The 27,979-nt window shown below is 57.5% G+C and overlaps 1 protein-coding gene across 2 annotated transcripts; it reads right to left on the reverse strand.

Moving 5' to 3' along the window:
* Positions 1-227: 227 nt before the first annotated feature.
* Positions 228-27,926, reverse strand: SLC8A2 (solute carrier family 8 member A2). Of its 2 annotated transcripts, XM_079759855.1 has the most exons (10): positions 27,807-27,926; positions 21,993-22,683; positions 17,461-18,125; positions 12,341-12,763; positions 7,868-7,971; positions 7,705-7,722; positions 6,333-6,457; positions 5,977-6,076; positions 3,000-3,278; positions 228-1,476 (listed from the first exon to the last, which is right to left on the reverse strand). In XM_079759855.1, the coding sequence occupies exons 2-10, from the start codon at positions 22,665-22,667 to the stop codon at positions 1,100-1,102; spliced, it is 2,766 nt and encodes a 921-aa protein (XP_079615981.1). In that variant the 5' UTR covers positions 22,668-22,683; positions 27,807-27,926; the 3' UTR covers positions 228-1,099. The 2 variants fall into 2 exon arrangements, with proteins under 2 accessions (XP_079615981.1, XP_079615982.1); XM_079759856.1 differs by lacking the exon at positions 27,807-27,926.
* Positions 27,927-27,979: the final 53 nt, after the last annotated feature.

Here is a 27,979-nt window from a genome sequence, read left to right on the forward strand (position 1 = left end):
TGTGACGGGGGGCTGCGGGGTCATCCTCGGGGTCCCAAGAAGTGGGCAGCACTCCCCACGCCCCAAGTATGTCCTTTGCGCGGGGGAAACATCAACAGTAAGAAAACGCAGGTGGCCTACCAACAGATGGGTGGCCCCCAAAGTTAAAAACGCCCCCCCCCCCAGAGCCCTGGTCCCAGTCCCACCCTCCCACCCGCCCCTGCTCCCCATCAGGCAGAGATGTGGCAGCATTTGCTGGCTTGTAGGTCCTCTGGAGCCCTCGGTCTCCTCTTCGAGGGTCCTGCCCGGATTGGCTGGCACTGAGGGCGCGGTGAGCCTCTGGATTGTCGGGGGGAATGGCTGGACTCCCTTTGATTCCCGGCCTCCTCCCCAAAAGTCGGTTCTCATGGCTGGGGGAGTCTCTGCCCTCTCAAAAGGAAAGTCGGTCACCCCCTTTCCCCAAGACATGCACCCTCCCGCGACCCCTTCCCCAAGCACACTATGTACACACAGGCCCCCTCCAGGGCGTGGCTGGGCTCTCGGAGGTCGTGGAGGAGAGCGGGGCGCTGGGACGTGAGGAACTGCAGGTCCCACATATGCCCCCTCAGCTCTGAAACCCGACTGCTCCCCTCCCTTCTCCCAGGGCCTGAGCGGAGGAACCAGGGAGGTGTGCCCCCTTATGCACGCCCCACCGGCCCTCCCCGCTGTCCTGGGGGCTGAATGGCGCTCCCTGAAGGTTAGGGAAATGGCTGAGATCCTGGATATCCTGGGGTGCATCAGCCTCCTTCCAGGGCCCCTGTGGGGGGCGAAGTTCCGAGGCCCTTCCCCTTGGGGGGTCAGCAGGGGAAGTCAGGGCTGGATGTCTGGGGAGGGTCCCCGGGGGCGGGGCCTCGAGGCGGCACCGCCCCCAGGGGTGTGGCCGGACTGGAGGGGTAACCAATGGGAGGAGGACCTGGGAGGCTCGCGAGGGGAAGGGAGGGGCCGTCGGTGGGGGCCGTGGGCTGGGGAGGTGGGTTCCCAGGAGGCAGGGAGGCTGAGTCCCAGGCAGGAGGAGGCCGCCTCTCCGGAGGCCGGGGGGAGCGCGGTGTGGCCGTCTCGGGGGGAGCCGAGTCTGGGGGCGCTAGAAGCCCCGGATGTGGCAGTAAGCCTCCAGGCTGGCGAAGAGGATGTAGAGGAACCAGAGGCCCAGGAAGAGCGCGGTGGTGGCGATCTTGGGGCCGCGCGGGCCGCCCAGCTCGCCGCCGATGTGCGGCCGGCGCCGGTACAGCAGCACGGCGATGCCCACGAAGGCGAAGACGGTGAAGAGCGTGACGGAGAAGGCCAGCGTGCCGGTGCGCACCTCGAAGGGGCGGCCCTGCACCGCCCAGTACACGGCGGCCACCGACCAGGCCACGCCCAGGCCCAGGAACACGTTCACCGCGTTGGAGCCGGTCACGTTGCCGATGGACGCGTCCGCGCACTGGTCCTGCAGCGCCGCCACCTTGCTGGCGAAGGTGTCTGCGGGCAGAGACACGCGCGGGTCACCCCCCGTCCTGGCGCCCACCTGTCCCCACGCCCCGTGATCCAGACCCCTCCGGGGGCGCAGGCCCCGCCTCCCACCTGCAGCCCTGGGCACCCTGCGGTAGGCCAGGGCTGGAGGCCCTGATCCCACCCAAGAGGGAAAGTCCCTCGCCATCCCGACGCCTGCTCTACAGGACCAACCGCCTGCTTTCTGTAGAACTCGCTGCCTGATTTCTGTGGGACTCGCTCCCTGCTTTCTATGGGACTTGCCTACATTCACTGGGACCCACTGCCTGCTTTCTTTCTTTTTTAAAATATATTTTTTTATTGATTTCAGAGAGGAAGGGAGAGGGAGAGAGAGATAGAAGCATCACTGATTAGGGAATCATTGATCGACTGCCTCCTGTACGCCCCCCCATTGGGGATCAAGCCCACAATCCGGGCATGTGCCCTGACCGGGAATGGAACCATGAGCTCCTGGTTCACAGGTTGATGCTCAACCACGGAGCCACGCTGGCCGGGCCACTGCCTGCTTTCTGTGTGACTCGTCTTTTTCTATGGGACCCGATACCTGCTTCCTGTGGAACTCGGCCTACTTCGAGGGACTCACTGCCTGATTTTTGTGGGATCCACTCTGCATCCTAGGGAGCCTGCTGCCTGCTTTCCGTGGGAATCACTCTGCTTTCCGTGGGCCCAATCGGCTCATTGCCACCAGGCCGGATAAGTGCCAGGCTCTACCCCATGCAACCCCTTTCCTGTCAATTCCCCACGTGGTTTCTGTCCAGCAAGGGCCTGGCTTCTGTGGCCCCACCCATTCCTGAACATGGTGCTAATAACTCGGGCCTCTGGTCTGGAGGGCAGGCTTGCAAGGCCAACATTTCCCAAGGGCTGCTTTCCGCGGACCCGCCTCCTCCCTTCCCGGCGGACACCTGGCTGCTGACCACAGCGATGTGGAAACAAAGGTTCCGGCCTCCCACTCACCGGGCCTCCCTACTCCTGCAGGAACTTCAGTCTCGGACACCCGGTTTGTAAGGGACTCTCACTCGGGTTTATTTGGGAAGAGGGGATCATGGCCACTGCGTTGTAATGGGACATAAGTGATGGTCTCCCGCTATCTTATTTGTATGGCACCCCCACCTTCAACCTCTGGTTTCTACTTGCTCCCTCATCTTCCTGAAAGCTTCAAAACTCACTGGCCTGGTTCCTATCATGCCCAGCAACATGGTTCTAGCTGGTTTCTTGGCGGAGGCGGGGGAGGGAAGGGGAAACTAACATCCCGTTTCTATGGAACCCATCATCAGGCTTCCAGCATTTCCCACCTCCTGAGTTCTACGGGACACTCCACTCACAGTGAATCTGGGGCCCCCACCTGTTTCTATTATCCACCAGGGTATTCCTCTGGGACCCACCACATGTGTTCTGGACGATTCTATCAGCTTATTTCTGCAGGACCTTTCTCTTAGGCCTCACTGCCTGGCTTCTCTGAGACCCTAGCCCGCTAGCAGCCCCCAGGGGGTTACCGGGGATGGAGGTGCCCAGGGCCACGAAGACCACAGCGTTGACGGAGTCCTTGAGGCCAACGGTGCAGCCAAAGTGGGAGGCAAGGTCCCCGATGAGGGCGGTGAGCAGGCCAATGACCAGGATGCAGACGCCGAAGCAGGCCCAGCCGTGGCAGTACTCAGTGGGGGGCACGCAGGCGAACAGCACCTTCCAGAACACCGTCAGGAAGTGCATGACGTAGTCAAAGCACGAAGGCAGCCGCTCCTCCCGGGACCCGTCCTCCTCCTCCTCCTCGTCCCCTGTGGGCACACGACCCAGCTGGGGCACACACCCATGCCTCCTTCCTCGCCTGCAGCCCCACTTTGTTCAACTTCCGGACAGCCAGTCCCATAAAATGAATCGCTCTCCCAGGATCCCTTGAAGCTAGGTGTGTCCATGTCAGCAGCTAAAAACAATACTTTCCCAGGATCCCTTGCAGCTAGGAGAAGGTTAGGCCCAGGTAAAAGTATTTACTTTCCCAGAATCCCTTTAAGTTCCAGGAGGCCATATGCCCAGTTGAAAATATCCAGCTTCCCAGGATCCTTTGCTGCTAGGGGTGGCCATATCCCTTTACAGCTACTGACAGGCATGTAGAAATATTCACAGGTAGACATATTCTGCAGGAAGAGGTATTCAGTTCCTTTGATTCGTTGCAGCTAACAGTAGCTACATGCTTGATTTCCCAAAATCCCTTGCAGGTAGAGAGAGCCATGTATCCAGCTAACAGTCACTCTCCAAGAATCCCTTAAGGCTAGCAATGGCCATGTCCTCAGATGAAAATATTCACTTTCCCCAAATTCCTTGCAGCTCTAAGTAGTCCTAACCTAAATACTTGCTTTCCCAGAATCCCTTGCAGCAGTGGCCATGTGACCCAGTCCAGCAATGAGGCCTAAACAGAGGGTTTCTGGAAAGCTCTAGCTTTCCTGATAGGGGCGGTGTGTTGTGGATGTGTCTTCTGAGCCTTGTGAAGGACGCCTCATTCTTAAGAGTCGTTGGTGTCCGCTAATGCGACCAAAACCGACCCGCTTTTGACCTGCAGTGACTTGTGTGATGGGAAAGCACAAATGCCAAGTTGTCCACCTCCCGCTACACTGACGAGCATAAAGCAATGAATGAAGAGCAACGAGCACACGAGCGTGCCAAGCACACCATCTGGAAGGCTGCTGCTAAGAGACCCCGTGACCCCTGACCGGTCACGCAGAACAAGTCGGGGAATGAAAGGCAGGCGGCCACCACATGATGAAGCCACTTCCCGTGGTGCAGCCCCGTGGCTCCGCAGGGGAGGCCGTGAGAGCTGGGCGGGCTCGGGGATTCGGGTCAATTATTCCTTCCCCACTTTTAGTCACTCGGCTTGTTAAGGAAATAAACGCCTGAATTTGTAAATGCTTAATTTAGTGGTTGTGTGTGGGGGTTTTTTGGTTCTGCACGTTACACCTCAAAGAGGGAGGTTTTTGCTGCGACCCCAAGTTAAATGGAACTGGAAACTCACATGCGACAGGCCTGCTGCCCCTGACCCCCTGCTCCCTCTCTTCCTGCCTGGAATACAGACTCGACGCCTGGAGGGGCAGCAGCCATTTTGTAACTATGAAGCAAAAGCTGAGAAATAAAGACGTGGCCTGGGGGTTAATGACATCATTAAGCTGCTGCTAACTTGCCTCCTGCAGATTATTTTTTCCTCCCGTGAGAAAAAGAAACTCGTGTGCTTAAGCCGCTTGCGGTCGAGTTTTCTGCTATTTGCCACCGAGCGCACCCCTAACTGACCACGGGGAGACATGGCTCAGGCCAGAGCATAGAGGACACACTCCTGTTTGCATCTGAAGACGCAGCTCAGAAGCCTCCTCCTTCAGGAAGCTCTCCCGACCTTCAAGCTGGGCCGCCCCCCACCCCCTGCAGCTCCCGGAGGTCCCCAGTCCGGCCCTGCCCACTCTGGGTTGTCACTCTTGTGACAGGTCTGCCTCCCACACTGGACTGTGAGCTCCACAGGGGCAGGGCCTGAGCTGTCCTGGTCATCTCTGTCCCCAGCCATGTCCTGTACAGGGTCGGGCCTGGGGCTCCCCGAGAAGTAGATGTCAAAGAACGTGGCCTCGGTGGGAGACACCACTTCATTTCTCTCAGGCCTCCGATCTGAGGTCTCTCGGCCTGCTGCCTGCTGCTTCTCTATCCCCGCGGCCTGGCGTCTTGGGATCCCACCTCTGACCGGTTTCTTTCCGACCACAATTCTGTGTTCCGGTTCCCACTGGATAGGCCTCCCTGACGGAAAACTGGTGCTGTGCAGGGGACAGAAGCCCTGAGCTCCACCGCAGCTCTTTCTGGGTTCCCTGTGGGACTTCAGGCCAGTCCCTCCTCTCTCTCTGGGTCTCCGTTTCCCCAATTGGTACCACCGACTGTGATCCAAGTGTCATAGTGTCTCTGGCCACAGGGGGGCAGTAGGAAACCGTCTGAGGCCTAAGGCGGGTGGAAACCTTACAGGGGGGTGTAGCTGGGTGCTGTGGTGACTGTCTCCATGGCAACAGCGGAGCCCAGGCTCTATCTGGGGCGGGCAGGCCTTTTAACCTGTTTCCGCCCTCCAATCTCCAGAGAGAGCCTGGGCGGGACCTCTCCTGCCCGCAGCCCCCGTCTCTCGGTCCGCCTTTCTCTCTGGGTCTGTCTGCCCCTCCCTGGCCCCTGCAGTTTACTGACTTCATTCTCTACGTCGCTCCCATTTCTCCTGCCTCTGTCTTTCTCCGGCGAGTCTCTTTGTGTGCCTGTCTCTCGTTCGTCTCTGATCGCTATCTTTTCTTTTGTCTTCCTGTATCTGTTTTTCTTTTTTTCTGTCCCTCTCAGTGTCTTTCCTGTTCTTGTCTTTCTTTCTCTCCTTGTCTCTCTTTCCCTCTGTCTTCCCACCCATTTCTTTCTGCGTCTCTCTCTGCCCGCCCCACCCCTCCCTCTTCTCTCTCTCTCTCCTCCCTCCCCACTTACCTGCGCTCACCGTAATTGCCTCTAAAAACTGCTCCCTCCATGAATGGGTTCCAATCACCAAAGCCAAGTTCGTTTTCTTGATGAGTTTATCCACCGTGTTCTGGGGATGAAAGGGTGGGGAAGAGGTTGTTGTCCGCGATCACCCAAGAATGCCCCATGAGGGGGCCTGGGGTTGGGGGCCCGCACCCCATGCTCTACCCCAGTGCTACTAGCAAAAGGGAAAAGGGAGGCGTGCGCTGTCCATGGTGCTGATGGACGGACCTGGAGGAGGGCTTTGGACCCTCACAGTTGATCCTCTCTCAGACAAGGAAACAACTCAGGCAAAACTCCAGGAAAGTGAGGCCCCAGAAAATCACCTTAAAATCATACGACTCTTCAATGATGACCTCCAGCCGGCAGTTTTCCCCAAGAACTGGCTTGCCCATCTCTGCTATCCTCCGAGCCTCCTCCTCCTCCGCTGTCAGCTTCCTGTCCCCATCCCCTGCAGCATGAGGGATGGGAGTTAGACTCCAGGGAGGCCTACCTAATCGGGCCTGTGATGCCTTCACTGCCTGTGTCCCCTGGGAAGCCACCTGGTGACACCCCTCCAGCCTGCCCCAGCCTCCTATCTGACCATCACCTTCCCCAGCTCCCGCCCCAGCTCCCATGGCTGATCCGCAAGGCTCAGGTGGTGGGCTCTGAGGTTCCCATGGTGGGCACTGTCTGGCCTTGGGCAATGCTTTAGCCTCTCTGTGCCTCAGTGTTCATATCTTTATAATGGACACAATGATAATACCTACCTCATAGGGTAATGGTAAGAGTTAAAAGAATTATTTCATATTAAGTGTTTAGAAGAGTGCTTGGCACATGATAGTCAGAAAAGCTACTTTCTTTATTATTATCACTGACATCATCACCACTCTTGAGGGAGGAGGCCTGGTCTCTATACTGAAGCTCTGAAAACATCCTAGAGTATGACTGAGGGGGTGCAGAAAGAGGGGTGGCCCAATTCAGTACAAATCTTGGGCCTAGGCCCTATAGCTGGCCCTGAATTCATTTATCTCCCTAAAGTATGTTGATCCTTTGCTCCAAGCCCAGCACCAACCCTACCTCTCTGAAGAAAGCCACCCACTTAAGCAGCCACATTTTCAGAAAACTTTGCCTGAGCAAGAAATGACTTTTGTGTTCATCTCTGGGATTTGGGGCCTATTTGTTACAGCAGCTTGTATTACTTACCCTGACTATTACAATCTTTAGTCCAGCCTTAACCATAACCCCAAACACCAATTCTATTCTCTCACTATCTCCAAGTCACTGACCCTAGCCTCAACTCTCAGACCCTGATCCTAATGTTACTCACGAATCTAAAAACCAGCTTCCATCTTAACTCTAACCTTGACCAAGTCCTAATCCTGGTCTCAAATCCTAAGTCCACCCCGGTCCTAATTAACCCCAAGCCTGACTCCCTCTGTCCTCACCGCAGACCCAGTTTGGATTCTATGACTCACTCCCCGCTCTGACCTTAACTACAAACAAAACAATTTCGCCCCTGAACCCCAAGCTATAACCCCAAACTCAACTGGCCCTACCAACTTGAAGGCCAGCTCCAACCCTCACCCAAGTCTACTTTTATCTCACCTTCAACCGCCCTCAACCCTCACCTGGAAGAGCAGTTTGAGGCCCTGACCCTCCCTGATGCCCCCTGCAGGGCCCCCCTTTCCAGTAAAGCCAGGAGGTAACTCCACTCACCTTGATTGAGCAGCAGAGCTGGGGAGAGACAGACAGAGAGAAAGTGAGATCGCTTCCCTGGGAAGCTCAGATCTGTGAGTTTGAAGGAGCATCCACAGCTGACCCCCCCCCCAAGGGTCCCCGCACCCTGGACCTTTTCTCTCTCCCACCCCTCACCCCTCACCTGAAATCCCTCGCTTAAGCCACTGCGGCTGGCCCAGCTCGATGAAGAAGTTATCCTTTTTCTCGTATTCCTCGTCATCCACTATCTTCACCTGAAGGGTTTTCCTGGGCGGGCGAAGCAGGACACCCGGCATGAGGCCCCTCCCCTGAGCCACCGATGACGTCCCTCTCAGCCACCCCGTTCCTCGAGCCCCGCTCCGTCCCAGGTCCTGTCATCTCATGTAGTCCTACAGCCATCCTCAGAGGAAGGCTCTCTCTTTCTCTTATTATCCCCATTGGCAGACACAAGCCCAGAAACAGCCGAGAAAGCTGAGGGTTATTAAAGAGCGTCCCGAGGGCGTCCGATACGACCTAAGTTACATGGGTCCTTCCTCTGCTTGGGGCGTTCAGGAGGTTCCCTCCCCGCCAGGACCAAGGCCAGAGTCCGAACAACCCACAAGGCCCCGTGCCATGTGGCCCTTGTTCCCTTTCTGGCCCCCCTCCCCCTCCCCCAGCTACACTGATCTCCTCACTGTCCCTTGAACAACCAGGCCCGCACATGCCTCAAGGCCTTTACATGGCTGTTCCTCCCACCGAGAACACTGTCCCTCCAGGCTCACTCCCTCACTCCTCTGGTTCTCTAACTCCACCTTCTTTTTCTTTTCTTTTTTAAAAAAATATTTTTTTTATTGATTTCAGAGGGGAAGGAGAGAGAAAGAGAGAGACAAAGAGAGAGAGAGAGAGGGAGAGAAACATCAATGATGAGAGAGAACCATTGATTGGCAGCTGCTTGTACACACTACAATAGGGATAGAGCCCGCAACCAGGCATGTGCCCTGACCTAGAATCACACCATGACCCCCTGTGTTCATAGGTCAACGCTCAACCACTGAGCCACGCGGGCCAAGCCCCACCTTCTTTTCCAATGAGGCCCGTTCCCGCCACCTCCTCTAATGCTGAAATCCACCCCTGCCCGCCCCCACCATCCCTAACCCCTTCCGTGCTGCCGTCTTTGTTCTAACACACCATCCAGCGTGTGCGTTTATTTCGTTTATCCTTTGCCCATTTGTCTCCTGGCACTAAAATGCAAGTTCCAGCAGAAATCCGTGTTCATTTCCGTTCTCTGCGGACTCCCCAACGCCCAGGGCGGGCGGGGCGCCTTCCACAGACCTCTGTTAACTCGAATCCTTCAGCCCAAGAGACCACCAGCTTCCTGCCCTCTGTCCTGTACACACGTCTGGAAGGTTAGCGGAGCGCTAACGGACGTCCTCAGCATCCCCGCTGCTATGGCAACCAGGGTGTGGCAGGGGAGGAACAGACAGAAGTTACCCCTCCCCTTCAGGCACACAAACCACCCCCTCCGTCACAAAGACCCACAGCCCCAGAAAGCCCACACACCGCCACCGGCAGCGCTCTCAGCGGCAGGAGCCACAAGGCCCAGCCCCAGAACCCAGCGACACAGACACCGGCCCGCACAGGCACCCGGGAGAGGAAGCCCCGCCAGTCACACCGCCCACAGCCGCACGCCATCACACCCTGCAGCCATTCCCTGTGCACGCGGCAAAGTCGCGGGGACCAGATGCCCGATCCCACGGCGACGCCCCCACCACAGCCTCGGCGACACGGCCAGCCTACAGACCCCTGGTGTTACCAGGCAGCCTCTGCTTCCGTAGATCCCGCTCGTTAGGCCTTTTGGTTCTGCTTTCCTTTCGTGTCTTTCTCTCTCTGCATCTCAGCATCTTTCAATCTCCCCGTCTCTCTGCCCATCTCTCAGCCTCCCGATGTCTCCGCCTCTCCGTCTCTCTGTCCCTGTCTCTGGCTGGGACCCGCTCCGGCTCAGTCTCTCCCCAGCGCTCTGCCTTTCTTTATCTGTTCTCCCTCTGTCTGGGTTTCTCAGTGTTCGCAGAGTTGGAACAGCGAAGTCCACACAACTCAAGCAAAAGGGTCTCAACAGGCCCATCTCAACACACAGCAGACCCATCTCAACACACAAACGCACACGTCGCAGCGACACCCATGCACAGACAGACACACACACAAAGCGGTCATGTGGGGACATGTGCCCACCTCCACCCGCTCCTGCTCTCAGGATATTTTAACTTTTCTGTGGGTGGGAAGAATGGCCGGCCCCCAACTCAGGAGTGGGCCGGGAGCTGTCCGCGGTACTGAAGCATCTTGGCAAGGAGCAGGATCTGCTGAGACACGCTCCTCACACACCCTGACCCACGCAGACAGCTGCTGACAGGGTCACACACACACACACACACACACACACACACACGCTCACTCTCACAGGCATGTCATGATCCACCGACATGCAGTGACTGACACGCAGTGACACGTACACCACCTGGCGCCTTGACAGGCATGGCCTCAGGGGACCCAGGAGGAGAAACCCAACTGGTGGGGACAGCAAGAGGGACTAGAGCGAGACAAGGGCAGGGCTTCCTGAGATCAAGGAAGAAACCTTCCTCCCAGCCTGACTTCCCATCACCCTCATGCCTGCCCTCCTGTTTCCTGGAAACGCCCCTCTCCCGCCCACTGCGGCCTCTGATCTCAGACCCATTCCCTTTCTCACGCTGTTTCCTGTGGTCTCTGGCTACCCGACTCTTTTTCTCTGTTACTTCCCCTGGTTCCTCCTTCCCCGGGTCCCTCTGAGGCTCTCATTCAGATGATCTCTCATCTCCCCTAATCTCTCTCCCTTCAGTCACCTCAGTCTCTCAATCTCTCCCTCTCCCTCTCCTTTTTAAAACAAATGTTTTTATTGATTGTAGAGAGAGAGGAAGGGAGAGGGAGAGAGATAGATATAGAGATAGATAGATAGATAGATAGATAGATAGACAGAGAGAGAGATCTGACAACCTTCCGCACCAGGAATCAGGAATCGAACCCCTGGGAATTGAACCGGCGGCCTTTCGGTGCACAGGACAGCGCTCAACCAACTGAGCCACCCTGGCCGGGCTCCCTCGGCCTCTCTTGCTGTGTCTCTGTCTCTCAGTTTCCTTCTCTCATTGTCTCTAAGTTTCTGTCTCTCTCATGCTCTCTGTGCCTCTTTTCTGCCTGCCTCTCTCTCTCTGACTCTGTTACTCTGGCTCTGCCTCTCCCTATCTCTGTCTCTTTCTCCAGGTCTCCTCTATCTCTGAGTGTCTGTCTGTCTGTCTCTTCTTGCATTCTCTCCCCTCCACGGATGGTGCTCCGAGCCCCCAACCCAAGATCTCAACCCGAGCCAGACAGACAGAACGATGGAAAGGTATGGAGAATTCATTCCTGAAATATAACCCGGCCAGAGAGCTGGATACCGTGGACAGAGATCTAGAGATTAACAGAGACCCAGGGGGAGACTGAGGGAGTGAGAGGCGGCAGAGACGCAAAGGGGAGAGAGAGGTGGAGAAAGGTGAGAAGCTGGGCGAGGCCAAGGCACAGAGGTGGGAGGAGGAGGGGAAGGAGCGCGGTGGGGCTCTGCTCGGTGGGAGGAGCGTGGGCGGCAGGAGGAGGGAGACAGACGGGCGTGCGGGGGCGGCGGAAGGGAGCGGGCAAAGGGGGACAGGCGCGCAGCATCCCAGGCAAGCGGGTGGGGGAGGTGAGACTGCAGCCTCGGCATCTGTGTCAGGCCGTGGCCGTGTGTCTGGGCATCATAGCAGCCCGGTTTCAACGTGCCTGTCTGTGACGTTTTGTGTCTGTATGTTGCTAGTGTGTGTGTGTGTGTGTGTATGTGTTGGTTGTGTCTACAGATGTATGCCTGTGCACCCAGCCCAACTCCCCAGACTCCACGCCATCTTCCCGAATCCCAGCCCTCCAGTTTCCCAGGCCCTGCCGCCACCTTCCCAGGTCCCCATATTGCTACTCAGTCTTTTCCCAAAGCGTTGCCCACATTTCCCTGAGGGCTCTCATTTCCCCAGGTTCCACCTACTCCCCCAAGGCCCGCCCCATCTCCTTATGCCCCGCCCTCTCCCGCTGTCCAGGTCCATTTCCTTGTGTCCCTACCCAGACTCCACCCATGCCGCCCTTTCTTCATTCCACAGACTCGCCCTCCATTTCGTCCTCTTCCCACCTCCACAGGACCCTCCGCTCGTCTCCGCAGGCCGCACGCCATCTCCACCCACTACCAATAAGTCTCCACACTCCTCTGCCCAAGGCCCTTCTCCTACTCTTCTCTGACCCTTCCCCCGAGCCCCAACTTCTCCCCAAACCAACTAGTTTCTCCCAGGCCCCGCCCACCTCCCTTCCTATCATCTTGGCCACACGCCATCACCACCGCCTCCTCCCTCCTCTCTCCTGACCCGGCCCCTCTCCGTTCCCTGTCCATCTTCCCTGACCTTTCCATTTCGCCAGCGCGGACCTACCCAGGCCCCACCCACAACTAGACCACGCCCATCCCCACAACCCCGCCCCGCCCACTATCAGACCCACCCACTCATTCCCCCTTCCCGGGCAGGGCCCCGCCCCCTCCAGCAGGCCCCGCCCCCTCCCCGGCCCGCGGGCCCTGCGCTCTCACATGGTCTCGTCGTCGCCGAACTCGAGCTCGCCGCACGCGTCCTCGTAGTGCACGCCGCCGCCGCGCGCCGTGCCGTCCACCGTGCGGTAGGGGAGGCGCACGGTGCCGCGCGCGCCCGAGCTGCGCACGACGCGCACGTCCACGGTGCCCATGCACTCGCTCACGTGCAGCAGGCGGTCCTGGAAGGAGAAGATGCCCGCGTGGTCGTCGTCCAGGATGGTGACCGTGGCCAGCAGCGGCGCCACCAGCCGCCCTTTGGGCCGCCCGCCGCCGTCGGGCTCGAACATGCCCTGCGCGTCGCCCACGCGCAGGTTCAGCAGCCGCACGAAGAAGTGCTCGTCCTCCTCAAAGATGTCGTCGTCGATGATGCCGATGCGCAGCTCCTTCAGCGTCTCGCCGGGCTTGAACACCAGCGTGCCCTCGCTGCAGCGGAGGGGCGGGAAAGAAAGGGGTAAATGAAGGGCAGGCGGCCAGCAACTGGGGGCAAAGGGAGTCAGGGCAGGCTTCCCGGAGGAGGGGGCAGTGCCACGGGACAACTCGCTGGTATGCGAGTGGACAGGCACTAAACAAATAATACTGAGGGGGAATCAGGCGGGGAGGGGATGCGGGAGAGGAACAGGACAGAGCTGGTCCAGCATTCTACTGAGAATGACGACTGTGAGATCAGGGCAGGCTTCCTGGGGGAGGCTTTTGTGGGCAGGAGTTCGCCAGGCAGAGGGAACAGCACATGCAAAGTCCCAAGGCGGAGAGAGAATCTGGAGGGTTCCAAAGTCATGAGTCTCAAACCTTAACGTGCACACAAATCACGTGGGGATCCTGTTAAAATGCAGGTTCTGGTTCCGTAGCTGCAGGTTTCAAAACTCTGCATTTCTAATTAGTTCCCACGGGATGCAGACAGCCCCCCCGAAAATGGACCACACTTGGAGTAGAAGTGATGTAGGGCCCAGGACTGACCTTGTCACGCTCTGACAAACCCTTCTGTGTTCCCACATACCCCCAAGAGAAAGACCACATTCCTTAACGTGGCATCATTCATTCATTCATTCATTCAACCAAGACTCCCTGAGCACCTGCCCTGTGCCCTGTGCTGGGCACTGCTGGGAACACAGCAGTGAACAGACTGTCTTCACGGAGCTCACAGCCCCATGGCAGAGCCACATCACGGTGACAATTACACATTTAACAGTTTAATTGCGGTTGGTTCATTCAACAAATATTTATTGGGCACCTGCTGTATGCCAGGCACTGTTCCAGTGCAGGAGATGAATAACAAACATGACATCAGGTGGCGACGGTGCGGTGGAGAAAACGGAGGGAGAGGGTGGAGAGTGAGGAGAGGGTGCCGTGTTAGGGTGGTCGGGAAAAGCCTTGCTGAGGAGGTCACATCTGAGCGGAGCCCTGAGGAGGGAGCCGGGTGGAGGAGATCGGGAGAAGAGTATTCATGCGAAAGGAAACAGCCCATGCAAATGTCCTGAGGCAGGAGCGGGCCTGGATTGTTAGAGGCCCCATGGCTGCAGCAGAGGGAGAAGGGGGGTGAGGGGGGAGATGGCGTCACAGGGGGAACAGATGTCATAGGCCTTGCTGGGCCACCATGAGGGCTGTGGCCATTCGTCCCAGTGAGATGGAAACCATGGGGAGGCCTCTGAGCAGCGGAGGGACGTGAGCTGGCTTAGGTTTACACATGTCGCTGAAGGGCACCAAGATGCTCTACAATGGGGAGGGGGAGGGAGCCAGGCCGTGACATTCGATTATCAGGGGAAACGGTGAGGGGACGGGGAATGAGTGGGCTCTTCCTGGTAGAGCTGTAGACAGCAGAGTGACTCTGGGGTGTCAATTCACATCTATAAACTCTTTAATTTTCCCTCCAACCCCTCCCACCATGCACCTCAGGGACTCGGCTCTGGTTCTGAAATGCACTATATGATCGATAAGAGCTCACCATCATCAATGATCACTTTCATAAGAAAGGGGTCCTGGGCTCCAGTTCTCCAAGAGAAGCCCAGGCCTGTGGGAGGGGCCGAGGGTAGAACCAGATGACAAGACCCCAAGTGGAGGAACATGGGTTCCCTGTTGCCAAAGCCCGCTGGCCACAAGGACGCTGTCCATGGTGGCTGCGACGCCCAGCCAGGTGGGTTAACCTGCCCCAAGCAGGGCTGGGCCCCATGCCCGCTCTAAGAACTTGGGCAGTTAGGATGTGGCAGCCCTCTGAGCCTCGGTTTCCTCTTCTGTAAAATGCAGCTAATAATACTGTCTACCTCATGGTGTTGTTATAAGAATTGAGTTAGCCCAGCCGGCATGGCTCACTGGTTGAGCATCGACCTATGAACCAGGAGATCACAGTTTGATTGCCGGAAGGGCACATGCCTGGGTTTCGGGCTCGATCCCCAGTAGGGGGCGTGCAGGATGCAGCCAGTCAGTGATTCTTTCTCATCATTGATGTTTCTATCTCTCTCTCCCTCTCTTTCCTCTCTGAAATCAATAAAGAAATATTTTTTTAAAAGAAATGTAAACTTAAGGGATAGTAGAACGTGATGATTTTAGCACCATCATTTTTAAGGTGTATTTTTTTAAATGTAACTTTATTGTTGAAAGTCTTTAGCACCAGCTTTACCAAAGGGTTGAAGTGGACATTACCAGTAAGGGGACAACTGGGTGTCATGCCTCCTGGGCAATGAGGAGGACACGGCATCACCTCCATGGGTCCCGCCCGAAGTGCACCCCCTGAATCTGACCACGAGGAAACAGACAAACCCAAACGGAGGACTGTCCCAGTCATCTTCAAAAGTGTCGGGGTAGCCCTAACCGGTTTGGCTCAATGGATAGAGCATCGGCCTGCGGACTCAAGGGTCCCAGGTTCGATTCTGGTCAAGGGCATGTACCTTGGTTGCAGGCACATCCCTAGTAGGGTCTGTGCAGGAGGCAGCTGGATGTTTCTCTCTCATCGTTGTTACTCTCTATCCCTCTCCCTTCCTCTCTGTAAAAAATCAATAAAATATATTTTTAAAAAAAGTGTCGGGGTCACGAAAGTCACGGAAAGGCTCAGAGACTGATCCAGAGTGAGGGAGGGGGAAACGCAGCCATAAAGGATGTTGCAGGGGTAGCTGGGGAGATGCACACAGGGACTGCACATTGCGTGATAATATTGATCCGGTATCGAATGTCCCGAGTGTGGTAATCGTTTGTGATTAGGTAGGAGAATGTCGTTCTTCTTAGAGAGGCACGCTCAGGTGTTGATGGTTGCAGGGCCATGCTGCCGGCAACTCACACGGAGCACCACGATTATGAACACAAAACATGAAAGCCAGAGAGGAATGCCCGACAGAGCTGAGCGATTCGTGAATCTGCGTGGGGAATGGCTGCTGCGTGATGGCGGGACCAGCGATCTTTGACTAGTCCAGGAAGAGGGTGGGAGGGAGGGGTGGCGGATGGTGAGCAGATGGGACCGGTGCAGAGCTCAGCCACCAACACTCTCTCCCGTCCTCTGCCTCAGTTTCCTTCATGGCTCTTGCCACTTCCTGGCATTTCTGTGTATTCAGCGTGTACTTCCTAATGGCCTGTGAGAACGTTGACTGTTTGGGCAGGAATTTTATGGGTTTCATTGGCTGCTGTCTCCGCTGCCCTGGCCCATTTCCGACACAGCAGGCACACCATAAGTGCGATTATTTTAGGAAACCATGGGAGACTTGCACGCCCGTTAGCTACGGTAGCTATACTGTAAAGCTACAGTTCTCAAAAGAGTGTGGTATGGACAGAACCACAAAGAGATAAAGAATTTTTGGGGCCACAGGAGGGCAGGGAAGTTATCTTGTTGGCATTTGTATGGTGAGCCGCTAAAGAAAGCGCCTGGCACACAGTAGGTGCTCAGTAGGAACTGCTTGAATGAGGGAAGGTCACAGGTCTGTTCAAAAGGGTGTGAGGAGAGGGCAATGAGACTTAGTAGGTGCAAGGGGCGGGTTGCTTTATGGTGGAGCCAAAGACCCGGGGACAACTGGGGCACCGTCGCTCCCCTCTTATCCTACCTAACATTCCCACGCAGTGCTAACATCACCTGATGTTTTTACATAGTTTAATAGTTTACAGCAGGGGTCCTCAAACTTTTTAAACAGGGGGCCAGTTCACTGTCCCTCAGACAGTTGGAGGGCCGGACTATAGTTTAAAAAAAAAACTATGAACAAATTTCTATGCACACTGCACATATCTTATTTTGAAGTAAAAAAAAACAACAACGGCAAAAACACCCGCATGTGGCCCGCGGGCCGTAGTTTGAGGACACCTGGTTTACAGCCTCACTGTAGCTGGACGGTAGGGACCTTAGATGTCGTGTTCACCATGATAAACCCATGGCATACAGTAGGTGCTCAGTGAACACTTTCAGTCATGGTGTCCATGGGGGTGCTTGTTCTACCAGGTAAGCATCCATGTAACGGATAGTGACAGTGTGGTGTCAAGCACAGGAGCCCACAGGTATGGAATGAACATGGGAGGGGCAGCCGGGGACAGTGTGTGCCTAGTGCCTGGGGCAGTGTGGTCTCGAGAGTGAATGAATGGCCTGACTGGCGTGGCTCAGTGACTGAGTGCCAACCTATGAACCAGAAGGTCAGGGTTCCATCCCAGGTCAGGGCACATGCCCAGGTTGTAGGCTCAATTCCCAGGGGCGTGCAGGAGGCAGCTGATCAATGATTCTCTCTCATCATCATTGATGTTTCTATCTCTCTCTCTCCATCTCCCTTCCTCTCTGCAATCAATAATATATTTAACTTTTTTTTATTGATTTCAGAGAGGAAGGGAGAGGGAGAGATAGAAACATCAATGATGAGAGAGAATCATTGATCAGCTGCCTCCTGCACGCCCCCTCCTGGGCATCGAGCTTGTAACCCAGGCATGTGCCCTTGACCAGAATCGAACCCAGGACCCTTCAGTCCACAGGCCGACGCTCTATCCACTGAGCCACACTGGCTAGGGCTGTATTTAAATTCTTAAAAAGGAGTGACTGAATGAATCCTGCAGGTGTGCCCATAGCAGAGCCAGGCTGGGCACGGGAGCAGCCAGGAGACCCGGGGAGCCCGGAGGCCCCGCGCACGGCCAGCCTCCCGCCCGCCCGCCCGCCCGCCCGGACCCACCTGTACTCGTAGTCGGAGCCCGCCTTGGCCGAGCCGTCCTCCGTGCGGTAGTCCACGTAGAAGGTGCTGTTGCCCTCGCCGCCCTGGCAGGTGACGGACAGCAGCACGGAGCCGCAGTTCTCCAGGCAGTGGTAGAGGCTGGGCTCGAAGAAGATGCGGCTGGCGCCGTCGTCCTCCTCCTCCGCGGGGCCCTCGGCGGGGCCGGCCCGGCGCGAGGCGTCCGCCGCGTGGCGCCGCAGCACGTTGCCCGCGCCCGTCATCATGCGCGTGGCCTGGATGCGGTAGAAGGCGCGGCTCTTCTGCTGGTGCAGCAGCGCGTAGTAGTTGGCGATGCCCACCAGCTGCTCCAGGTCCTTGTCCGGGTGCTTCTGCTTGAGGTCCTTGAGGATCTGGATGACCTCGCGGCGGCTGGCGTCCAGCTCGCGGGCCTCGGCGGGGCCCGGGCCCAGGCCGCCCGCCTCGCCCGGCACCTCGGCGCCCACGAACGTGCCGTCCATCTCGATGCTCTTGGGGGGGTCGCCCTCGGCGCCGATGATGATGCCGCTGCGCGGGTCGGTGCGGTAGCGCTTGTACACGTACTTGTAGAAGAGCAGCCGCTTGTCCGCCATCCAGGCGAACACCACGCACACCGGGAAGAAGATGAGGGTCAGCAGCGCCTCCCACACCTGCGGGCGGGCGGACAGGCGGCGGCGGGTCAGCGCCGCCTCCAGGGGGCGCGCTCCGCCCCCCGCGGCTCTCCTTCCGCCTCCCACGCTGGGTCCCGGCACTTCACAGGTGGTCCCTCTCCTGCATCTCCCCATCTCTCCCATCTCCCCATCTCCCCATCTCTCCCATCTCCCCATCTCTCCCCATCTCCCCATCTCTCCCATCTCCCCATCTCTCCCATCTCCCCATCTCTCCCATCTCTCCCATCTCCGACCTCCGTCTCTGCCCCTCCCTTGTCTCTGTTCCTGTCTCTCAGTCTCCTCATCTCTCTGTGTTGGTCTCTGTCTCAGTCTGTGTCAGTTGGTTTTTTGTTGTCTACCCTTTCTCCTCCTCCTCTCTCTTCCTTTTTTTAAAAACATTCCCACCAAGGACATGTTTATTGATTTGAGAGAGGAAGAGGGAGAGAGGGAGAGAGAGACCTGTTGCCTCCCATACACACGCCCTGACCAGGAATCGAACCCACAACCTAGGTCCGTGCCGACCTGGAATGGAACCCGCAGCATTCTGGTGTCTGGGCCGGCGTTCCAACCAACCGAGCCGCCCGCCAGGGTCTCCGCGTCCGTTTGTATATTTTGTGGATTTCTGTCTCCTTCCCTTGTGAGATGCTTCGAAGTCTGTGTCTCTCTCTCCCTGTCTCTCTCCTGGTCTCCTCATTCACCCCCTTTTCTCTCGCTGAGGATCATGCCCAGCTGCCCAAGTGCCAGGAGCCAGATTCTCCCACCACCAAGGCGACCCCTCCCCGAAGTGACTTCCTGCCTCCCGGCTCCCTGCGCTCTGCCCACCTCCCCCCCTGCCTCCCTCCACCCCCCACCTCCCCAGAATACAGCCTGGCCGGGCGCCTTTCTCAGAACCGGGCCCTTAGGGACAGGGCTGATTCTAAAAGAGGCACAGCTTGGCTCCTTCCCAGCCTCATGAACCCAGCTCCCATGTTTACATGCCGCCTCCCCGGAGAGCCCAGCCATGCCCGGCTCAGGTCCCGGGACATCTAGCCCGGCCTCTGGCCCACGAGGTGGGCACATCCCCAAGACCGAGTGAGTTACGCACCGGGGCACGCGGCATTGTCGGCTCCTGACGTGGAAAATACTCAAAATGTGAAATTACTGTTATCGTTATCCTTACTGGTATCATTCTCCTGGGCTCATTGCAAAAGCATCCACTAACACATGACAGTTCACCCTGAAAATATGCCTGTAAAGCCTCAAATGGAGCCCAGCCGGCCGGCGTGGCTCAGTGATTGAGCGTTGACCTAGGAACCAGGAGGTCACGGTTCAATTCCCAGTCAGGGCACATGCCCGGGTTTCAGGCTTGATCCCCAGGAGGGGGCGTGCAGGAGGCAGCTGGTCAATGATTCTCTCTCATGGGTGTTTCTATCTCTCCCTCTCCCTTCCTCTCTCTGAAATCAATAAAAACATATTTTTAAAAAACATTTTTTAAAAAGAACCAGTGGTCTAGTTCAACCCCTTCCATGGTTCAAATGTGAAAACCGAGGCTCAGAGAGGGTACAGGCTTCGCCTGAGGTCACACAGCACTCCTGGGGGAAAGCCAGAACCAGACTCATCTTCTCCCTGCCCAGTTCAGCGCATCCAGGAGGAACTGGGGCCATCTTTATCTCATGCCAGCTCCTTAAGCTGTTTCACAAAATCCCATAATCCTGGTCTCCGTGTTCCTCCCAACAGGACCCTCCGAGGCTGGACCACCCACAGCCGTGGCGTCTTATACCCCGTTCCCTCCATCCGAGCCAGCTCCTCCTCGGGGGAAACCTCCCCTCCACCCCCATCCCTATCCACCTCTCATCCGAGGTGTCTAAAATTCTTTTCACAGTCTTGGTGTAAATCCTCATCAAAGACCATTTTGGAAACCTTTTTAACAGCCTGAAAACTGTGATAGTGTCCTGGCCGGGTAGCTCATTGGTTGGAGTACCGTCCCGATATGCCAAGGTTGCGGGCTCGATCTCCGATCAGGGCACATACAAGAAGCAACCAACAGCCCTGCCGGCGTGGCTTAGTGGTTGAGTGTCTACCTATGACGCTCAACTTAGGATCCAGGAGGTCACGGTTCTATTCTCAGTCAGGGCACATGCCCCGGTTGCAGGCTTGATCCCCAGTGTGGGACATGCAGGAGGCAGCCGATCAATGATTCTCTCTCCTCTCTCATCACTGATGTTTCTCTCTCCCTCTCCTTTCCTCTCTGAAATCAATAAAAATATATTAAAAAAAAAAAAAAGAATCAGCCGTAGCTGATCTGGCTCAGTGGATAGAGTGTCAGCCTGAAGACTGAAGGGTCCCAGGTTCGATTTTGGTCAAGGGCACGTACCCGGGTTGCGGGCTCGATCCCCAGTGGGGGGCATGCAGGAGGCAGCGGACCGATGATTCTCTCTCATCATTGATGTTTCTATCTCTCTCTCCCTCTCTGAAATCAATAAAAATATATTTAAAAAAAGAATCAACCAATGAATGCATAAATAAGGGAAACAACAAATTGATGTCTCTCTTTCCCCCTCCCCTAAAATAGATAAATAAAAATTAAAACTAAAGACCAAAGAAAACTGTGACACACTGCTCGGTACTATTGGCCATGGCAGCCGGGAGCTCAGGGTCACAGTCAGGGTCAGTCGCAGTGGCTGTCTCCCTCTCCCTCCTCCCTGTCCGCTGCTGCTGCCTCCCTCTCCCCCTCTCCTCTCCGCCTTCTCAGCCCTCAGCTCTGCCTCTGTATCATCTGCAAAGAATTTTTATGCCTCTACCTCCAGATCCTTCCCGGAAAGAAACTGTAACGGGTAAAACCTGACAGATATGCATGAATACATTACACACGTGTGAAGGAATCCTGGGTAGCCTCAAATAAATTATGCATGTGTGCAAATGAATTAGGCAGGCCCGTAAATAAATTATGCAAATGCAGGCTGCAGTCTCGGGATTGTGGGAAATAAATTAGGCAGATGTTTTAAACGAAGGCTAGGCAGGATGCCGGTTAAGACACTGGACATCGAGAGGCAGATGGGTATGTGAGTGTGGGTGTAAATTACGCAGCTGGGTCTCAGTTTTGCCTCACTATTGGAATAAAATTATGCAGAGTGGTTGTTGCTGCGGACTGGACTTCTACCTGTGCTGATGTGAGTAAAAATTACAGTCAGGTGGCATAAATTATCCTCACATCAGAAATCACTCGTGAATGGTGAATGGAGGGTGCAAACCACGACTGCATGTCTGGGAAATACAGAGCTAGAGGAGGCAGATGTGGGCATGCATCTGTGTATGTCCAGGGATAATTATGCAAATTGCACCCGTGCCCCAAATCAATTAGCACTGTCAGAAAACACAAGGCTGGCTTATGCGACTGTAGCATGAACTGTGCAAACGGGGCAGGTCTTATGGAAAAAGTAGGAATAAATAATGCAAAAGACAGGGAGAGCAGGGAAACGTGACCACACCTAGCAAGGAGCTGGCTACCGGAACGGCAGGATGCATTGCACAGACCACAAGGACTCCGCAGCACACGTGGCTCCCTTGTGGGAGCTAAAAGGCGCCCCTTCCGGGTGGGACTATTGCCAATGGCAACCTCCCCTCACCCTCCACCCACCCAAGCAGAGGAGCCCCTTCCAGGGCCTGGAGCACCATCTAGACATGGCTTGGGAGCACCCTCGGGACTCCGGCCCCACTTGCCCTCCCTCTCCAGCCAGAAGCTCTTGCTCAGGGCATGACCCGGCGCCCTCTGGGGTCTGAGCATGCATTTCTGCAGATGCATGAACCGGCCCGCCAAGCCCAGGGCGCCACCCCTCTGGATTTTGCAGACATGCATGCACCAAGGCGGAGTCCCCGGTCCGTGCTCACCTGGACCACCCCCGGGGAAAAGACGGCCAGGATGAGGTACAGCCAGACGTAGGCGAAGATGCTCCAAGAGGCGGTGACAAAGAAGACCCTCAGGTGCTTGATCTTGCGGCTCTCGCCGGCCGGGATGACGTAGACGCACACGGCAATGACCACAAACATGTTGAAGGCGGCGCTGCCCACGATGGTGCCCGGGCCCAGCTCGCCCGCCTGGAAGTTGTGGCCGCAGACCTCGATGACGGACAGCAGGATCTCGGGCGCCGAGGAGCCCAGGGCCATGAGCGTGAGGTTGGACACGGTCTCGTTCCAGATGCGGACGGTGCCCACGCTGGTCTCGCCGTTGGCCTTGGTGATGGTGATCTCCTTCTCCTTCGACGTGATGACCTCGATGGAGGCCATGAAGCGGTCGGCGATGATGGACACGCCCAGGAACATGTAGACCATGGCCACAAAGTAGACCACTGCCCGTGCCGCCTTGTCGCCCAGCGAGGGGTCGTCGGGCTCCCAGACGGGCAGCAGGACCCCCGGCTGGCAGCGGTTGGAGCCCTGACAGACCTCCGTGCTGGTCTCGCTGTCATTGGTGGGGGAAGGTGGCAGAGAGGGGGTCGGGGTAGCCACCCCCGAGCATGGGGGAGCCCCCAGGAGGAGCGCAAACCCCACCAAGGCCAGGGGAGCCATGGAGGGGGGCGGGGTCCTGCGGGGGAGGAGGAGGAAGTTTGGGTGAGAGGAGCGCACCCCTCCCTGACACACAGGAGTCAAGGCTTGTTGGGGATGGAGAAGGAGGGAGAAGCTGAGGACTAATACAGGGAGGATGGAGAAGGAGGGAGAAGCTGAGGACTAATACAGGGAGGATGGAGACCGAGGGAGGCAGACAGAGACGAAGGGAGAAAGACACAGAATGGTAAAGACAGACGCACAGCAGATGGGACTGTAAATTGGTCTCACCACTCCGGGAAACCAAAGCTGAACCATGTGCACGCTACGACTCAGCAATTCTGCTCCCAGGCATTACCCAGGAGAAACAGGTCATGTGTCCACCAATAGACTAGACATATACAAGAATGTTTAAAAAATATGTAGATATATGTATATGTATATATGCATATACTTTATATGTATGCTAGAGGCCCAGTGCACGAAATTCGTGCACTGGGAGGGAGGGTGTCCCTCAGCCCAGCCTGCACCCTTTCCAATCTGGGAACCCTCAGGGGATGTCCAACTGCTGGATGTCCCTATGGGATCGGGCCTAAACCGGCAGTCAGACATTCCTCTCAAAATCCGGGTCTGCTGGCTCCTAACCACTGGCCTGCCTGCCTGATTGCCCCTAACTGATTCTGCCTGCCAGCCTGATCGCCCCTAACTGCTCCCCTGCCAGCCTGATTGATGCCTAACTGCTTCCTGCCAGCCTGATGTCCCCCAACTACCCTCCCCTGCTGGCCCATTCGCCCCCAACTGCCCTCCCCTACCAGCCGGATGGCCCCCAACTGCCCTCCCCTGCTGGCCTGATCACCCCTAACTGCTCTTCCCTGCCGGCCTGATCGCCCCTAACCACCTCTGCCTCGGCCCCTGCCACCATGGCTTTATCTGGTCTAATTAGCATGTTATGCTTTTATTAGTATAGATATGTATATGTGTATATGTATATATGTATATGTATGTATGTATGTATGTATGTATGTATGTATATACATGTAAATTTATTTCAGAGAGAGGAAGGCAGAGGGAGAGAGAGAAACATCAATGATGAAAGAGAATCATTGATCAGCTGCCTCCTGCATGCCCTACACTGGGGATTGAGCCTGCAACCCAGGCACATGCCCTGATCAGGAATCAAACTGAGACCTCCTGGCTCACAGGTCAGCGCTCAACCACTGAGCCACTCTGGCTGGACTACAAGAGTGTTCCTAGCAACTTCACGTCTAATAGCTGCCACTTTGCCCAGATGCCTGTCAGCAGTAAAATGGAGAAGCATCACGGGGGGGGGGGGGGGGTCACACCGAGGAATACTATACAGCACTGAAAAGGGAGTGCGCTACTGATACACCCAACAACACAGACGAATCTCACAGACACGCAATGCATGAATGAAGCCAGGCACAAAACACAGACGGAATAATTTAGTGAGAGGTGAAGGGCTGGAGGCGATTCTTTAGGTGATTCTACTGGTTCCCAACTTGGCCCTCAGAGGCCCATGCTCGGAGTCCGGCTGCAGGGGGTGCTGGGGTGTCTGTCTGTCTCAGGTGGGGCTGAGAGGGGGCGGCTGGAGGGCCTGTCACCCGCCCCACCCCGCCTGGTGGCAGGTGTCTCTCTCCAGTACCCCCAGTCTCTGTGAGGCGCATAATTCCTTAGCAGCTGTGACATGGGAACCGTTTTGGAGGTTTTGTCCTGTTTGTGGGTGTGGGGTCTCTACTATTTCAGGGCCTCTCTTCCTGTGTCTGGTCCTGGGTCAGAGTGGCTGTGTCTGTCTGTCTAGATTTCTTTTAAAAATGCAAACCAGTGCACATCTCCCTGCTGCTCAGAACCCTCCATGCTCCCTCCTCACTCAGCACCAAAGTCCCCTGCTCTGCCCAGCTCATACGCTCTCGCACCGTCTGGCCCCATCCCCTCTGGCTCATCCCCTCCTTCTTCCCCTGCTCCCTCGGCCCAGCCACACCGCCTCCTCCTCGCTGGTCCTGACGCCTCTGCCTCCCGGGACAAGTGCCTGCCTCAGGGGCCTGGCACCTGCTGTTCCTTTTCCCTCAGGTTCCCCTCCACACCTCCCCCCCTCTCCTCAAGGGGTCCTCTTCTCTGAACATTGTATTCACCATGCACCAGCCCTCTTGGGGGGACTCCCCAACCACGCCCCAGATGAGAGGACCAAGGCTCAGAGAGGCTCAGTAACTTGCCTGAAGTCCCCCAGCAACAACCCCGTGCTCCCAGTTTCTCTTCCCAAGAGTGGCCCTGACTTCCAGCTCCTCTGCCCCACCCCTGCGTTGCCATGGTAACACAGCAACCTGCAAAAAAGGGAACTGAGAGAGGAAGGGAGGGGGCCTCCTGGCCTCCTCCAACCCTGACCCCTCTCTGGCCACCAGCCGCTCTTCCCCCAGCACCTTCCATTTTTGTCTGAAGCAAGTTCTCAGAGCCTAGCCCACAGCCTGCTCCCAACACACCCACCTCCTCGCGCACGCACTCCCGGCTGGGAGCTGGCTCCTCCTGGAGAGGGAGGCAGAATGTTGGCAGAACCTCCCTGAGAAGGAGTGAGTGTGTGTGTGTGTGTGTGTGTGTGTGTGTGTAGGCGGGAGAGAGGGGTGATTCTTAAAGGGCCACCGCACAATTAGCCCCCCATCGGCAAGTCCCCTAATGATATGTCTAATTAGCAGCCCCCTAATTAGCAACGACTTAGGCATAATTACAAACCCATCAGGATCCAAAGCAAAGACTCACGCTCTTCTCCCTCCCTCCCCTCCTTGGCTTTCAGGAGGAACAAGGGCCACCTGGGAGCCAAGCCTTCCTCTGAAGCATCTCACTCCCTCTCTGGGGCAGGGCATGGCCTGAGAGCCTCCCTCAAGTCCAACCACCTGTCCCACCCCCTGGTCGCCAGGGAGGCCCGGGCCAGCCAGGGCTGCTCTCCGTGCCCACAGAGCAGGCCGGTTCACTGCCGTTCCCTCAAAACCTGGTTTCCTCTCCCGGAGGCCTCGGGGAGGAGACAGCACAAGATAAATATTTGTGAGATGAGCAGCCGAGGTCTGCGCCTGTGGCTGGGGACAGCTGAGCGCCCTCCTCTGCCTCTCTGTCCATCGGCAGAGCGGAAATCTAATCTGGGCTGAGGATCCGGGGGCGACAGGATCAGGTTGAGGCCAGGGGGGAGCCGGGAGGGCAGATGGCCGGCCCCATCTCCGGAGCCATCTCCCTTCTCTCCCGGGGCCCGCGGCCAGCTGGGTCAGTGGTGAGCACCCCGCTTTCGCCTCACAGGCTTCTTGGGACCTCAGAGACCTCCTCCGCAGAATGGGGCTGCCAGCTTGAGGGGGTCCAGTCTGGCGTGAGGGAAGGGTGGGGCACACTGCCGAGGGTCGTGGTGGTTCCCAACTGTGCTTGTGGGGGGCAGGGGGTGCCCGCCGCCCCTCGCACAAATGTGCAAGGTGGGGACCCAGGCTTTGAAACGTGCACATTTACTGCTGCAGGTTGAGCCATGTGATGTGTCAGCCTGGGGATCACACACATGTGTGCACACACGCACACACATGCACGCGCACACACACACGGTGAGCCATGTGATGTCTCTGGGGATCACACACACATGTGCGCGCGCACACACGGTGAGTGTATGATGTCCCAGTCTGGGGATCACACACACACACACACACACACACACACACACGGTGAGCGTGCGATGTCCCAACCCCGGGGATCACACACACAGTGCTCATGGGTGACCTGGCGCCCAGGAGGGAGAGGGCTTGGCCAAGTCACAGCTTCAGGTCGGGCAGAGCAGAGATGGAAACTCATCTCGGGATTCCTGACCGGGTGCTCCTTTAACCCCGCCGGGGCCACGTGGCACCGGGAGCCTCCAGGCTCACCCCTCCCTTGTCCCTCACTCGAGCCCACTTCCTCTGGGGCCCCCTCCCTCCAGGAAAGAAGGTGCCCTGGCCAGGGGCCTGGAGCCTCAGAAGGGCCCGCCCGGACCCACCAGGGGCGGTAGAGGACCCTCTGGGCTCCGTCCCCACGGACCACGGAGAGGCCCGCACACCGTGAGCGGGTGGAGGTGAGGCCGCAGGAGGGGCTGGCGTGGCCGGACCCAGGACCTAGGGCTCTGCCCGGAGTAGGAAAGGCGCCCAGAATGTGACAAGGTGAACTGTGATGGACAAACAGCAAGAGGTGTGGCAGTTAGACTGCAGGCAGGACTGGCCACCCAGGAGAAGAGGGCTGGGAGGCTGGGCAGAAGGGCTGGCTCCGTCCGCACCGCACAGGGCGCGGGCTAGACGGCAAGGACTGGCCTCAGAGCCGGAAACTGGCGGCGGAGGAAGGCGCTCTGTCTTCGGGGGAGGGACGGGGAGGTGGGGAGGTGCGGCTGGGAGGATGGGAGGGACCCGGGCTGAAGAAGGCAGAGGAGTTTGGGGGACTCCTCGCCTTCTGGGGGAGCCCACGCTGCAGGGCGTATCTTCTTCCTCCAGGTCTCCCCCTGCCTGGGGCGGGGACAAAGGTGTGCAGGAGAGCGGGCGAGCGGGCCGCCGGGGAGAGGAGGGAGAGAGCCGGGCAGACAGACGCCTAGACAGATGGATGGAGAGGAGAGGGGACGGGGCAGGCGCCCTGACAGCGGGGACGGAGACGGACAGGGGAAGCGGAGCCGGGAAGCGCACAGATGGCGAGGGAGGACGGAGAGGAGCCTGGACTTATATAGAGGCAGCGCGCCGGGCACCGAGGGACCGCGAGGAGCGTGAGACCAGACAGGGATGCGGGGACGGACTCCGAGGCAGCGGGCAGCCGGACAGAGACCCCCCGAGGCGCAGGCGGGAGAGGAGACCCAGACACAGGAAGTCGCGGGCGGGGAGAGAACGCAGAGGGAGGGGGTGTGCTCTCGCCCCTCGGTGCCCAGGAGGCACCCCCTCCCCAGCCCGCCATACTCCCCGAAGGCAGGGGGGGGGGGCTGAGGATGTTGGCTGCTGGCGGCGCCCCCGCCCCTTGGAAAGGCCTGGGTACCCCCACCTGGATTGTGCAGCCCCCCAGCCGCCATGGACGAGTTCAGGGAAAAGCGGCTCCTGGCTCCACGGACGCCCCCTCCCCCAGGCTGGGGAACTCCGTCCTCCCCCCCACGCCCCCACCCAACGGGGGATCTCTTACCTGCAGCCACAGCCTGGGAAGGGTCCCCCCAGCCCTGGGTTGGCAGTGGTGGGCGAGTCTGCCCGACAGGGAGAGAGAGAGAGAGAAGAGGGAGAGGGAGAGAGAGAGGAGCTGGAGACTGAGAGGGAGAGCCAGGGAGAGGGGAGGGAGAGGGGATCGAGGGAGGAGAGAAG

The sequence above is a fragment of the Cnephaeus nilssonii genome (genome assembly GCF_951640355.1).
Source record: "Cnephaeus nilssonii genome assembly, chromosome: 20".
Taxonomy (NCBI): Eukaryota; Metazoa; Chordata; class Mammalia; order Chiroptera; family Vespertilionidae; genus Cnephaeus; species Cnephaeus nilssonii.